The 15750-nt window shown below is 41.6% G+C and overlaps 1 protein-coding gene across 1 annotated transcript in view; it reads left to right on the top strand.

Moving 5' to 3' along the window:
• The window catches only part of man1a2 (mannosidase, alpha, class 1A, member 2), a 130586-nt gene that overhangs the window by 79297 nt on the left and 35539 nt on the right, over positions 1-15750 (top strand). The window contains exon 6 of the mRNA XM_031310949.2: positions 5451-5531. Within this exon, the coding sequence (XP_031166809.1) occupies positions 5451-5531 (81 nt within the window). The remainder of the gene's footprint in view (positions 1-5450; positions 5532-15750) is intronic.

Raw genomic sequence — 15750 nt, 5'->3', positions numbered from 1 at the left:
AAAGAAGCGGTTACATTAGGCACATGTTCTCTATCTGCAGCTTAATGGTGTTAGAATAGAGAATACATGTTCTAATATCAGTTAACTATAGCGGAAAGTAACAATTATTTTCATTGTCGATTCATCTTTTGATTATTTTCTCAGTTGTTTGGCCTATACAATTTCATGAAATGGTCTAAAATCCCAATTTCCTATATCACATTGACAGTCCAAAACCCAAATATTTTCAGTTTTACATCATAGACAACTTTGGAAACCAGCTAATATTAACATTTGAGAAGCTGAAATCAGAGAATTTTGGCATGTATTCTTTAGAAATTACTCAAAAGGATTAATTGATTATCAAAATTGCTGCTGATTACATTTCTGGCGTTTGACTTATTGATTGTACACTAATATATATAATTTAGCTTACACTCTTACTGAGGGACATTATGAGAAGATGAGCTTCAATTGATAGAGCAGCAAAATTGCCTAAGTGCTTGAAGTCGAGCCACAGTTTATGTAAGGGTTAATGCCCGACGAGGTGTCCATTGTCAGGTATTGATGGACGACAGCAAGGCATGGACCGTCCGACGCGCAGCGAACAATTTTATCCACGATGTGTAACGTTACTGTCGGCCGCAGCCTGAAGTAGCGACCTGAACAGTGAACGGGATGTGAGATAATGTTATTCACTGTAAAACAAAGTCAGTTCAGAGGGGCACTAAAACTTACTTCTTGCGGTTTGTGTGTTAGCGCCATACTTTGGTGTTCAGAGGACGAGGCACTAAAGCCTGGTAATAACAGATTCACATTTCCTTTTTTGTTTTAATGTAGCGTAGTGTGTCAGTTTCACCGGAACTCCTTTAGTAGGTGTCCTACAACACTTTTTTATGGACACCCTGCAGCCAATCAGAATCGAGTATTCACACAGACCATGGTATAATGTACGTTAACCAAAATATACCCAAGAGTGTGGACGCCAGGAAGAAGCACTTTTACAGTAGTGACAGGATCCATTTGAAATAAACGACAGTGATTCATCTATGACAGGAAGCTGCACAAAAGGAAATGGCTTTAAGATGTGTTGTGTAAGTGGTGGATATTAATAGAGAAAGTAGAAAAGGTTGGAAAGTGGATGTAATTGTCAGGGTAGAGCAAGTGCAGTATGTCATTAAGAGCTATCTTGGGATAGAAGATCTGAGAATACAATGACTGTCCTGTATTGTAGTTTCAAAACAAAACAATTAGTTTTAATCAAAACTTTTCTTCTTACTATTCTTGTGCCGCTCTCATGCATCAGTGCACAGCCTACGTGATTCCTCGCTGTCCTTTCTGTGTTCACTGCAGGCGCTTTTAAATTAGGGCTGTTTTATAGCTCCTCTGCTCATTGGGGTCTGGGCTCCTAAACAACAGTTGTAAATGGCTAACGAGTGAGGGTGACTGACAGACAGGGAGTTAGATTGATGGATGCTACCAAAACAAAGCTGGCCTTGAGCTTTACGTGATCTTCCAGTCCCTTCATCACTCAGTTCAACACAACATCCACCCTGCCTTCTAATGTGCTTTTGCTCTTTTATTCTTCAGATTAATTGTGCGTTTCAAAAAAAGAAAAAGTTTGACACTAACTTTGACAATATTGAATATTTAAAGGAAATGTCTGTGACATGTTGGCTCCTAGCAGACACTTTCAACTAGGGATGTCCAGATCCGATCACGTGATCGGAAATCGGGCCCGATCACGTGGTTTCAGACTCGATCGGAATCGGACGTTACCTCCCGATCATATATGTATATATATTCTCATTATTTTTTAACACATCTATAGTTATGCAGTGGCACAGAGTTAGACCCTTTTGACTCCACACAGAAACAGCAACGCGTGCGGCATGACATCACTTTGTTGCAGAGACGCTATTGGTTGAATGCCGGCAAAGTAGAACACGGAAGCAGCTTGAAGCAGAAAGCGCGAGTATGTCTGCGGTCTGGAGGTATTATAAAGTTGATGACAACAACATTGCCATAGCAAACTGTATATGTAACAGAAGTGCTCTGTTTGTTAACAGAGTTGTTGATAAGGTGAATTAAATAAAAAATAAGGAACATCCTGGATCTGTTTTTTCGCTCTTCTTTATTCTTTTTTTATATATTATAGAAGTATCGGATTGGGACTCGGTATCGGTAGATACTCAAAATCAAATGACTTGGACTCGAGGGCAAAAAAACCTGATCGGGACATCCCTACTTTCAACACGTTCAAAAGAGGTGTATATGGCGGCTTACACCAATGTTGAAATGATGAATGGTGGCTGAAGGGTGTCTGTAGCCGCCCATTGCTGCTACATAAATATCTTTTAGTAATCAGTGTAATATAGCGGTTTAATATGATTATTTGCCTGACATAATATAGTGTGAAAAATGTGTACTGGGTTAGATATTGAGAAAATGGGGCACTTGTTTTATGGCACGTATGCTAATTTTGCTCCACTGTTTCAATTTCAAGAGAGAACTCTCTGCAGTACGAATTTAAGACATATACAAGGTAAATGTCTTTGTATTTATCTGTATTGACATTGCAAATTTATAAAGTATGCGAACAAAAGACAGATGATAAAAACAAGGGGGGAAAACCTTGAGGAGGAAACAAAAAAGCAAGAGATACGCTCCCAGGGGTCTTGGACAAAGTGGGATCCATTCGAGAAGAAAATATGGTAGGTGGAGATGAGAGCCATTCTTCACCTCATTCCTTTTACAGTCAGGATACGACACTCTCCCTGCCAGCACAACTGCACACATGGGATCTGAGGGAGGACCCAGCTGGAAGTGACACGGGTGCATTATCACACATTCTGACAGTGTGCAAAATCATTTAACTCAAGGTGGATTGTAGGTGCCCCTATCTGCTTGCTGTCTTTTGCTGACATTAAAATGAAACCCGTTTGTAGAGATGCAGATAGAGCAGTCCCCTATGTTTCAGGGGGGAGTCAGGTTTGTTACGACAAAGAGGCCAGAATCCAACCAGCTACAAATGGCTCACAGAGATAAGAGGTTGGATGTTGGAAGGAAGCTCCATGTGATTCCCACCGCTCTTACCTAGATATAATGCTGTGGTCCCCAGTAGATAAGAAAAAACATTCTGGTGGAAATGATAGTCCTGTGGGAGGAGGGGTGCCAAGAAGAATGGTTGTTCCCCTGCAATATGACAGTTTTTGACAGCTTTAGACACTGGCAGAGAGGGCAAGAAGCAAAGAGAGCCTATGGGATGGATTAAGAGTAGGTTCATTGAGGGTAAATGGGCAGTGATTTGGCGACCACCGCTGACCCAAACCTGAAGGGTGTTATGGTCAAACTTCAAAACAGGTTATGTGTGTTGTCTGTGGACACCTGCTCCTGACTGAAGACTACAGTTGTCTCATATGGTGAAATAAGAAAGCATATCACACATTTCACTGGAATTGCACCTCATACGATTTCATGTGACAAATAAAATTCATTAGGGACTATAATTTAGATTTTTATCCTGACCGATAGCCGACCCTCGTTAACCAATCATTAACTGTTTAACCGACAAGCAGGCACCTGAGTCCCAGTTCACCCTTTTGGGAGGCTGAGACATTTCCACATTCAGTGTCTGCAGACAGCTGCAGACTCGTGCCGGTCGCATAGCCACGATGTTGCGTGCGTGCATTGTCATGGACACATGCGGCCAATTTCTTAGTAATAAAACCGCTTGCGTGTCCGCACAACGGAAACAGGTTGGCAGCTGACCGCAGACTTAGCCGATTTAACCAGCCAGTCCTCATCGATATAGTGGCATGTAGCTGGCCTTTGTGAGAGCCACGAACTTAGCAAAAACCATGCAACAAATATTGTTTTCAACTGTTTAACTGATAGTATTAATAGTCAAAATTCTTATTGTCGGTTAAACGGTTAATTATTAACATCCCTAAAATTGATTTATTGATCAGTGTAAAGCCGCTAACATGGACATTTTAGCTCCGTTCAACATGGTAAAGCCCCATTAGTCAAATTTCAGACAATGTTCCTGTTCTCCTCCTCCCACTTTCCCCTTCTCTCTGGAGTGCATTAACTGTAAATCGAGGTAATTCAGGCTGCCCTTTAGAGAGATGCGCAGGTAAAGTCCTCATCTCTTGTATGTTTTCATTTCATGTGTGAATAAAATCAGAGCAAGCTCACATTGTAATTTGTAAGTAGCTCTCAGCATTTGAATGTATTAGGCTGCAAGGTGTTACACGTGAATAGTCTTACTGCAGCATGGTACCAAGAGAGTTGTCGACCACAGACGCTGCTGGGGTTTCTGGGAAAGCTTACTAGACTAGAAGAAGACTAGCAGTAGGGGGATTATTCTTTAGGGTACTTAATAATAGTAATTAGAATTGAATGTGAATGTGATTGCGCTGTGATGGAGACCATGCAACAAGTGTGTATCAGCAATAAAGTCCGGTCAAATATGTAGTACTGAGTGAGCTTGAACCTCCAATCTTCTCCCAGAAAATTAACGTTCTTTTTATAAAATTGTATTGATTTGTTTCTGTGTTCACAGAGGCGTTTTTTATTTTTTTTATTTTAGGCACCTCTGCTATAAAACAGAGTGGGAGACCATTGTAGCTAAAGAGAGCAAAAGTCATAGGTTACTTTATGTCTTTTCCTCATGTGATCTGCTTTATTTAATGATTTACTGGGAATAAAGATTGAGTTGTTATTTAATAATTAGGGGTGCACCGATCCGATATTAAGATCGGATATCGGTCTCGATATTGACAAAATATTCAAAAAAAGTTTTGTTGTCGCATGTGTCTGGAAGAGTTGAGTGTACAAATAAATAAGACTTCAATACATTACATCTATGTTATTTTGTCATAGTTAGGAAAGTAATGTTTAGTTAGGAAAGTAATGTTTAGTTAGGAAAGTCTGGTGCCTTTAGTCTCTTCCACATGGTGGAAGGAAGGTATAAGGTGGAAGGTATACAGTGTATTATTAATTCAACAACGGTATCGGATCGGTATCGGGTATCGACAGATACACAAAGCTCTGGCATCGGTATCGGGACTGAAAAAATCGGATCGGTGCATCCCTATTAATAATAAACTGTAAAGATGTGTGATAACCTTTGATTTGGCTCTTTTCCCAGGATAGCCTGTTTTCTTTTTTTGAAGAATGCAGGTCTTCACCTGTGTAATTCTAATTAGTTTTGGAAGGTTTTGCAAACCACTTGATACAAACACTGTAGTCAAAGAGATTAAACGAAATACAATCTGTGCTGGTGGTACAGAAACCCCCAAGGAGCTCAAACCAAAGCCCCTAACCTGTTTTACACCTACTTCCCATGACAGAGAATGGTATATAACCAACAGAATATCCATATAAAAACATGAACAACAAATTGTTTGTTTTATCCAATGTGATGGTTTTTTTGTTTTGTTTCCTGTGCCCTTTTGTTTTCCCAGAATGCCGAGGTGTCTGTGTTTGAGGTCAACATTCGTTTCATTGGAGGACTGCTGGCCGCCTACTACCTCTCTGGACAGGAAGTAAGTACTCGTCTGGAATAATAATATATTTCTCATTTATGTATCGAAGAGAAGACATCAGTAACAGTGTTGAATGTTTCATGAAAACGAGAAATACCTACAAATTATCATTTTACATTGGTGACCGCTACTTTAAGCTAGTGCATCTCTCCTTTGGTTTAAAACTGCATTTAAGATTTAACACACACCGTTTGTCTTGCGATTGAAAAGAACTCATTAGTCGTTATACAGCTTAATTTCACACTAGTGAAGCAGAATATATAATAGCAAGTATGTTCTTGCCTGTCATGCTTTATTAAATAAAAAAGCTATTTAGAAATCGCAGACATGAACAGTGTTTCCTAGGAAACAGGAATATTTTGACAATCAAAGGGGAAAAAGTTTGTCTTGATTAATTAAGAGAGGAATGAATAATGATATAGATTTGGCCCGAAGTTCAAAAGAGGCTCTGGATTTTTGTTGTATACCTATTCAGGGTTTTCCTGACGAAGATGAGAGAACAAATACACATACATAATTCATTTACAGTTTGATTTTTTGTGGACAGTCTTCTTCATTCTCGGAAAAGCTCCAGTGTTGTATTTCTTTTTTTAAATTTAAAAATCAGAAGCAAAGACGAATAACAGCTTAATAAATGTTCTCCTCGTCAGGTGATAACAAAGCAGAGAACTTATTAGCCATATGTGAGTTGAGAAAAAGCAATAAAAATCAATAAAAAGCTGATCTAATCTCCAAGTTTGGCTTACTCCCACGAATAAAGCTTCAGAGGTTTCAGAAAATACCCATTCATTTTTGCCCGACCACGCTGAGTGATGCAAAGGTCGTGCGTTGGCTTTTTGAAACTGATGAACAGAGATTTTAAATCACTCTGATTAACAGTATAGGCTAAAGTGCCTTACAAGTAAAACTCTTATTCTCCACTCTTTCCCTCCAATCCCCTCGCTCGATTCCTGCTCCTCCTCCCCCCTCCCCCCAAAAAAGAAAAAATCAAAATCAAACTCAGTCATTCATCAGAGCCCACTCAAACGATAATAGACAGTGTGTGGTGGGAAAGGAGGGAGATGGAGCATGGGAGGGCTCAGAGCAGAGACGGTGATGGAGGGAGCGGAGGAGAGGGTGGAGGAACAACTGGGACGGGACAGTGAGGATGAGCGGAGGGTGTGTGAAGGTGATGCTTACAGATAAGAGATGGGAGTGGAGAATGAGGATGATGAATGGCCTAGGGGGGAGAAAAGCGAGTGAGACTCATTCTTCACTCTCATTGGACATGTCCTTGAGCAAGGCACTTAACCCCTCAACGTTACTGGAAAGCTCCCTGGGGGAAATAGTGTGAATTGTGTGTAACTGCAGGAATATGAAGCAGTGCCCACATCCCCGCAGAGATAGTTTATCAGCATCTTTCCCAGTTGGATGTTAGCAGGTCGATAGGGATGGAGTTGTGTTTGAGGAAGGGAGGGGCTGAGTTGCAAAGAGAGGAGAGGAAGTGGTGGGTAGAGCAAACAAGAGAAGAAACAGAGCTGAATTAAGACATTAGTGCCCAAGACTACTGAGAGATGAGCCCGGTGACATGAAAGGGAAATGAAGAGAGAAGTGAAACAGACGTCACAAAGGAAGAAAGATTGAGGGACACAAAAACAGAATTTAACAGATGTAAAGTTAGATGGGAACCAGGGTAAAAGGAAAGGGAAAAAAAGACAAAAAATACATGGATCAAAATACTAATGGAGCTTCTTTTATATATTTTTTTACATCTTGTACAACCGGGAGCCAAAACTGTTAATAATTAAGCATAACGATTGGATCATTTTTAGATTGGATCATTTTTCCCTGCTGTAGCTTTTCCTATCTCTCCAAAACTTTAATGAGTTGAGTTATTTTTTTACCTGCTTCTGAAAAAAGAAATATCTTTGCTGCTGGTCCTTTCATCCACACTTTTCATTAACTTCAGTGAGTACATAAACATGCACACTAGTGCGTAGATCGTTAAACTGTGCATGCGTCATACTGGTCGTTTTGCTGACCGTTACGTGACGCTAGTTGAACCAGAATAAGGGCTGATGTTAACGTGCACAAACACAGAAATGTTGTGCTCCTAAAACTTGATAAGAGGTTTTACTGTGCATGTAAATGTACTCAGCTGCAGCCACGGAGAGTCACTCACACAAAAAACAGTTTTTGTGACAGGAGGTTTTGGTCCTGATGGACCGCATCCCCCTGCCAGAGGGGAGAGTTCAAACTGTTTCTGTCCGGGGCGAGAAGGATCGGCTACAATTTTCCTGGCCGCCTCCAGGTCCTGCAGGCGTATAGGTCCTGAAGAGACGGCAGATTGCAACCAACCACCTTCTCAGCGGAGCGAATGATAGGCTGCCCTTGTCCTTGTCAGTGGCAGCAGCGTACCAGATTGTGATGGAGAAGGTGAGGATGGATAGTCTGTCTATCACCAAACCAAGCTCAATCTTTTAAGATTGAACATTAGTCTGGGAAGTCTTCTCTGTATTTTCTACTGCACAAGAGGCATGATCAACGGGCATAGTTCAAATGACTCTGCGCAATTGGATAGTCCTTCAACCAATCAGACCAACGATCCGGGTGACGTAGCAGCGACAGCAGCATCAACGGGTTGCTGCGCTTCGGTGGCCGTCATGTTGAATGTAAACAAGAAGCTGCTTGGTCGCTTCTCTATCGTCATCGTGTTAAACCCGCCAGTAGCGCAGGTGGATAAGCCAGTTTGTGATTGGTCCCCGCAAAATTGTGACTGAAGCAGGATGGATAAACGTACAGGTTTCCAGCTTGAGCTGCAGGGCAAAATCAAATCGCCGGCAGATCGGGCTGGGTTTACCCAGTCTAGAGGATGGTCTCAATGATGGCGGTGTACAAGTGCACCATCATTGTCTTTGGCAGGTTGAACTTCTTCAGCAGGAAGTACATCCTCTGCTGAGGCTTTTTGACGAGGGAGCTGCTGTTCAATGGAGACCTCATCTATGAATTTCACTATTGGCCTCTTTATTCATATTTATATGCTGTCTACAGTGTGTGCTTAATTGCCATTGAAATAAAGTGTCACTCTTCCAAGAGTAAACTTCTGTAATATTGAAGTGAAGTGGGAAAAGGAAAGTTTTTTTAGTGTAGGACCAGTTTAGATAATTGTAACCACAATGTTAACCACATTTTCCAGCCAGTACAGCGTTGAATAATTATTTATAAAGATTTAAAAGAAGTGGAGGCTATGCAGCATTGAATGAGTTTCAAAAATAAGTATGACAGGCTTGTTAGGCTAGGCACAGATATTCAGATCCATATTAGAGTGCGGATCGGGCTGCATTTTTCGGCCCGGCCCGAGCCCGACAGAGCAGTAACCGAGCCTGGCCCGAGCCCGACAGAGCAGTAAGATATTTATGTCCGAGCCCGACACAGTTAAAATCAAATTTTTTTCTCAAACTAATAACACACGTACGTTTGTAGGAAGGCATTCAGAAATGTCAACAGATGAGCGTATCAGCGCACACGGGGCAACAAGCGCACGTTAACACAGGCACGCACCTACATAATAAGCTTTTTTAAATTTAAAATTTTCAGTGCCTTATCGCGCTGATGTGACCGAGCCCGACCCGAACCCGAACATCATTTCTAAATATCTGTCCGAACCCGGCCCGGCCGTCAGGTACCGCCGGGTCCCGACGGGCTCGGTTCGGGTATCCATCCTCTAATCCATATACAACTCTCATAGAAGCTGCTGTAAATGACAAAACAATGGAAGTGATAAAAGATTGGCGACAATCTTCTTATTAGACCAACTAATAAAGAATCAACAACAGCAGGGGAATGACCAAATCCAAGGAGAAAGAGAGACAGAGGAGGAAAATACAGACTGCGGAATGTGGCAGAGACAAACCTAGAAGAACGAAGAGAAAAGTGACTGTGATTCAGAGAATAAGAGTTGGAGATCAGCATTCAGGAGGAGGAGGTGTTGGTTGGGGAGAGTGGAGGCGGAGCAGCAGTGATGGATTATGTTTACTCCTCTGTCTGTCCGCAGCTTTAATTCTTTTACTCTCCTTCTGCCTCTACCTCTTTTTCTGATGTCCTTACCACCTTCTACTCTCTTTTCACACTTATGTTCTGTTCTCCTGGCCACCTGTCTGCACTGTTCATCTCCTCTTTTCACTCATCGCCATGTTGCCACTTCTCCTATTTATTTTCTCCCCCTATTTCCCTTTTTCCTGATTTGTCCACCTTGCCCTCTCCTCCTTCCTTTCCTCTTATCTGTGCTTATTATCTTGTTTCTCTTTCTCTCTCTCTCTCTCTCTCTCTCTCTCTCTCTCTCTCTCTCTCTCTCTCTCTCTCTTGTTCTTATTCCTCTTTTCTCCCTCTTTTCTTTGTTTTTAATCATCTTTCTCCTCATCCCTTTGTTCTTTTGTCCTCTTATGTCCTTCATTATTCTATTGTGCCTTCTCCTCATTTTCTTCTTCATTGTCATCTGTCCTTTTTATTCATTTTCCTTTCTCTGAATTCCCCTTTTTTATTTTCTCCTCTTTGTCTTTCCCTCTTTACTCCTTTATCTCCAAAGCATTTGTAGACTTTTGCCTAAATTCTTTCCTATTTGTTTCTTTGCTCCATCTGTTTCTCAGCTTTCTGTCTTTTTTCTTGTGCTTCACACTTTTCTCTCTCCCTTTCTCTCTAAATTGCGGCATTTAGTATCTTTCTTTCTAAAAATCCACTCTTCTCAACCCACCCAACCTAATCCTTTTCCTCCTGCTTTCATCTTTTTTCACTTACTTTCCACTTGTCCCACTTTAGTTTTTTTTTCTTTACTTTAGCTCATCTCTTCAGTACATCTCTGCTCTCACACCCTTGCCTTTAATCTTGTACTTCCTGTAATCTTAAAAAACTGTAAATGGCTCTCTTCCTCCCTTACCAGTCTTTTTTGGAGCTTCTCCTCTCATCTCACTGATGTAGCTCTCCTGCTCTGCCCTTTTTTTCCCTTGATAATTCTATTACTGCTTGTCCTTTTCCTTCCTTTGCACTTGTTTGTATATCATGTCCTCTGGTCTTTTACCCCACTGTTACCCCTGTTAGAGTAGCGTTTTTTTTCAAATGTTGCACATGTCGCAAGTCTTTCTGGATAATGTAAATGTAAACTTGAACAGTTTAGGATCCTGAAAGAGCAGAAAACGTACAAAGGTGTAACTATTGACATTTTGGAGGGATTTGTGATGTTTTTGTTCTGTAATCATACCCTTGTTTTGTGGAGCTAGTCCTCCATTTACTGCAAAGCAGCAAGAAGACAAGCTTGATGATAACATGACTGATTAATCTACAAAGTCATCAGCTTCTTTTACTGGCAGGTAGAAAAACGTATCACGAAAGAAAGAATAACAGTTCCAACACGAAAGAACTCCTTTAATTAAACAGTGTTTTGTCCGCCTTTTTTCTTGCAGCTATTTTGGCGTGTGGCGTCTTTCTTGAGTTTGTTCTGCCAAAACCTGCAGCTCATTAGCCCACTGGTGTGTTTACCTTCCTTTTTTTAATATCCAGAAACGTAGCAGTTGTAGTCACAGTATAGCGACATCTGATTGGTGTTTTCTCTGGTTGTTACAACAAATGGGATGGTAAAGCTCAGAGGACTGTAGGCTTTAGCAGAATTTCCTGTCTGCAGGCAAGTATGCAGGCTACCTGCATCAGTGAAGTGGATTGTAGTATGGTACTGTACATGTGTCATTCTGGTGTTAGAGAAACAGTGGCAGTCAAGTCTCCCGCTCTGCTTTTTTTTTTTTCTCCTTAAAGATTAATTTGGGGGCTTTTATTGTCTCTATATGATAGGACAGATTAAGATTAAGTGGGAGAGAGAGGGGGATGACAAGCAGCAAAGGACCACGGTTGGAATTGTACCCGTGGCCGCTGCAGCAAGGACAGAGCCTTGGTACATGGGGCGCACGCTCTACCAGGTGAGCTACCAGGGCACCCCCATTTATGCTTAAGTTTGGTATCCATTGTTACAACAGGCCATATTTCACTAATGGCATACCTAATTAAATAAATGGTACTCGCAACTAATAAACTACCACTCCAATATTTTGGGAAATATGCTCGTTTACTGTTTTTCTAATAGTTTGATAAGGAGATGATTATCATTTTAATCTTTGAAGCTAATACTGTACAGTTAGTGGGTCCTGAGCACGTTATCCTAGCTTAACACAAAACTGGAAGCAACTTTGTTCTGTTAGAGGTTAAAAAACACTTCACATTACAACAACTCCAAAGTTGTTTTGTTTACAGACTTCATTGCATTATCTGTGTTTAAAACGTTTAGAAACAGAAAATTAGACTTTGTGCTTTAGCAGCTGTTAGCTTGCGCAACAAAGCTATTTCTAATAAAACCAGCTCAGACCAGCAGCTCTTGGAATTTGGGTTTGAAAAGGTCCAGATGAGGTGCCACGCCGAAAAGAATGCTCAGTTTAGTTGGCTCAACATACATATGTGAGGAAACATGTTTTCTTGTAACACTAACCCAGAGCTTTTGAGTACCAAGATGACTGACAGACACCTCTACAGTATAATGTATTATATATAATATGCAATAAATGAATTACACCTGGCAGAATTTCCTTAGTCCAAGGCCCAGCACCATCTATTTACTTATTTATGATAAATGACTTACTGCAAATTAAAGTGTACAAAGGAGTATATACTATATTTTTCCTCTATGTGGCCCCAAGTTTTCTTTTTTTCTGCCAAACAAACTTTTTCTCATTGTTCCTTAAAACAAAAAAAAAGAGAGCAACTGGAACCACAGTGATGATTTGAGGAAAGGGGAGAAGGTCAGGAGAGCAAGCAGAGCCCTGTAATGTAGGATCATGAGAAGACAGCATCTAAAAGAAAAGCTGCAGACTCCACAGGCATAAACACTACAGCACAACTTCCCTTTGGAAGGATGGAGGGAGGGAAGGAGATAAAGAGATAGGCAGAGCATGACAGAAATGGAACAGCAAATGAAGAGGAGGGTGGTAAAGAGAAAGGGGGGCAGAGATAATCGTGATGAGTGAAGGATAATCAGAAAAGAAAGAGTAGAGCAGAGAGAAAGACTTCAGGGGCCAAGGAGGGAGGAGAGCATGGAAAAAAAAAATGGGAAGCAGAGACGAGGGAGAAAGTTAGTTTGGGGACTGCAAGAGATAAAGGGGAAGGCAAAGAGATACCGTAGAGGTGGAGAGAGAGAGACATGATGACAGAAAGCAAATAGTGAAACAAAAAGTGTTGTGATGAACGGCAAGAAAATAAGTCTGTTTACACGCCTTTTGTTTCTGCCTCCAAGAATTGTGATTTGAAGCCTCTCTCCGAAGACGTCCTGTGTTTTTCTCTCGCTCCTTCCCTCAGATTCGTGTCAGTCTTGCTCTTTCATCGTTTCAGTTCTGTCCCTGTATCTCTTTCATTACCCTACACTTTGCCTGTTTTCCCCCTCACTCTCTGTCTGTCTGCACTGTGATATAGAGCTCAGCTGTCTGTTGTCCAGGGATTGATATGACTGCAGACTGCAGGGCCAGGGTATCTACCCTGGCCCGTCTCTTTGATCTCACCAGGGAGCATTTGATTCCCTCTCATTTTTTGTCAAACACTGAACCCGTCAAACAAATTCAGGGCATCACACTCCCTCTGACTGACTGCCACTGTGCCGCTGCCCAGCAGGAAGTCAGGGAGACACATGGGATAAAAGGGAAGGAGTAGGGGATTGGCTAGCAGTGCTACATTTTAGAGATGCAACACAAACAAATTTGAGACCGTGCAAATGTGTCAGGAGGTAAATTCTCTGGGGAAAGGAAAGCAGTTCAAATAAATGTAGAATAATTACAACACTATCACTGGGTCCAACAGCAACACAGGCTTTTCACTCAGGATCTGGCAGGTTTGTGTCCAACGCCAAAGTGTAAACAAATAGACTCCTCATTCACTAGTTTTGAACATTGAGTTGTGGGAGTAGCTGATGCACAAAAATAGAAAGAGCTTGTATGGTAAGGCTTGGGGAATGAAGGACCTCTGCATTGCTCCCTGACGCTCGCAGCTTGTTAGGACATCCTCATTGAGTATAATGAGTGTTCTGGTTCTGTTAAGCCTCACTGGCAATGCTTGCTGTTACGGTGCAGTGTGAAAAAAAGGTGAATTGACAGTATTTTGTACAAAGTCTTTGTATATGAGACAGGACATGAGATAGGCAAACCTTAATGTTTTGAGAGTTTCTTGCCAGTAAGAGAGCAGCACATATTGAGGCCACCCCAGTGATTTCTAGCAACAGTCGTCTAGCTTCCCCTGGGAGTCCTTTTCCCCTTTGCAGATATAGCTGTGATGGTGTGCTTAGTAACAGCAGGCAGGCGCGCACACACACACACACACACACACACACACACACACACACACACACACACTGAGTGAACGAGGGAAAACCAAGATGGTGTAACAAACAGGAGAGAAATTTGAATTTCATCACAGCTTTATGAATTCCACTCTGCAAACAAATGGCTTACCATGCCCATACTAACCAGGGAGGAAATTACACGGTATCTATCCAGCACAAAATGTAATAGTTTGATTCAACCACGTTGCAGAAGTCATATAGGGAGAAGAGTTGGAAAGACGGAGGGGTCAAAAGACATTCCAAATGAGATTAAGTCAGAGAGGTGTGGGGAAGAGACAGAAATGGATGTAGAGTGGGGAGAGGACAGAAAAAGAGTGAGAGATTTTTGTAATGGAAATGACAAGCAGAAAGATGTGGGGAAATGGACCATGCACTGAGAACAGGAAAAAGAAGAGAGAGAGAGTTAAGTTAATGAGGGTAAGATGAGAATGATGTAGAGTGGGACATGAAGGAAAAGATTTCTCCGTGGGAATTAATAGTGAACGCGTCGAGATGTATACAGTAGTTCATAAAAAAAAGTTCCACTTTTCAGTTGCTCAAGAATTTCTGGACTTCCCTCCAAAAAACTCAACACCATGTAATTAGAACATCCAAATGCAAGTAATCTAGATGTCCTGCATTTTACTTTAGTGGATGTCCCACATTTTAATTTGAAGTAAAGCTATAGTGCGTAGTTTCTGCCGCCCCCATGAGGAATTCTAAGTAATGACAAAAACATTGTCGGAGCATCCACATGACGCAAGCCTTCGGTGATTGCGCACCACCCCTCCATCACGCAGTTGCTAGTAGCATTTAACCCGTCAAATCAGTGAGTACACAGAGGATTAAAACAATCATGATGGACTCTTCAGAAGAGGTAATTATCGTGTAATTTATATGTCCTCTTTGTCGCCAAAGCTGAACACTGCTGTTGTCCTTTCTCAGCTGTGACGTAAAATGCATCACTCGAGCTTTTGCGCCAGGTGACACCATTTTGTAAACATAGCCATACTGAGAAATACAGAGCGTTTTGTGGAGCTTAATTAGCTTTGTATCAACTCATTTGGCAATGGCTTGAATGTAACTGACATTCATTAATATAAAATAGTTGCCCACTATGGCTTTAATGTTTTCTTGCATTGAAAAACGTTCATCTTTTTTTTTCATCTTCAGCTGTCCTCAGTGGTAAAGACCGTAACATTCAAGAAAGGATAGTCTAGGACTTACTGTATGCAGGATAAGCACACCAGGTGGGTGCAGCAGAACAACGAGCCACATATATTCCAGAGTTTAAGACGCTTAAGGCAGAATAACTCATCAGTCATATCCTTTTCAAGACTTCACAAGTGTACCATTTCCATTAATGCTTAATGTAAAGCTGACAGCAGTCAGTGTGATACGGTTCAATGGCAACAAATGCAGGAATCATAGAGCTAATTTGATGATGGTCCCCATGGCAGCTCATTTTTGTGCCGCCTGCCTTTGATGCAGCCCCACTGGGTGCTAAACAATATGAGTAAATGGATCAGCTGATGGCGAAGTGGCATGACAAAGTAAGGAAATGACACAGTAACCGCACACACAGCGGGTGACTTAATCCTGTCTCTCCTGCTTGCCCTCAGGGCCCTTCTTACTAAGCAGGCGCATTCAGCACATTTCACAGTTTACCCCTTAATCCCTTTAGGAGGCTCCATTACATGTCAACAGTGGCCCACTGCTTACACCAGATACTGTGTGTGTGTGTGTGTGTGTGTGTGTGTGTGTGTGTGTGTGTGTGTGTGTGTGTGTGTGTGTGTGTGTGTGTGTGTGTGTGTGTGTCTGAGAGTATTTTATGTATTA

The sequence above is a fragment of the Sander lucioperca genome, chromosome 8 (assembly GCF_008315115.2).
Source record: "Sander lucioperca isolate FBNREF2018 chromosome 8, SLUC_FBN_1.2, whole genome shotgun sequence".
NCBI lineage: Eukaryota > Metazoa > Chordata > Actinopteri > Perciformes > Percidae > Sander > Sander lucioperca.
Note: the sequence above shows the minus strand (reverse complement) of the source record. Positions and strands in the feature narration are given on the sequence as shown.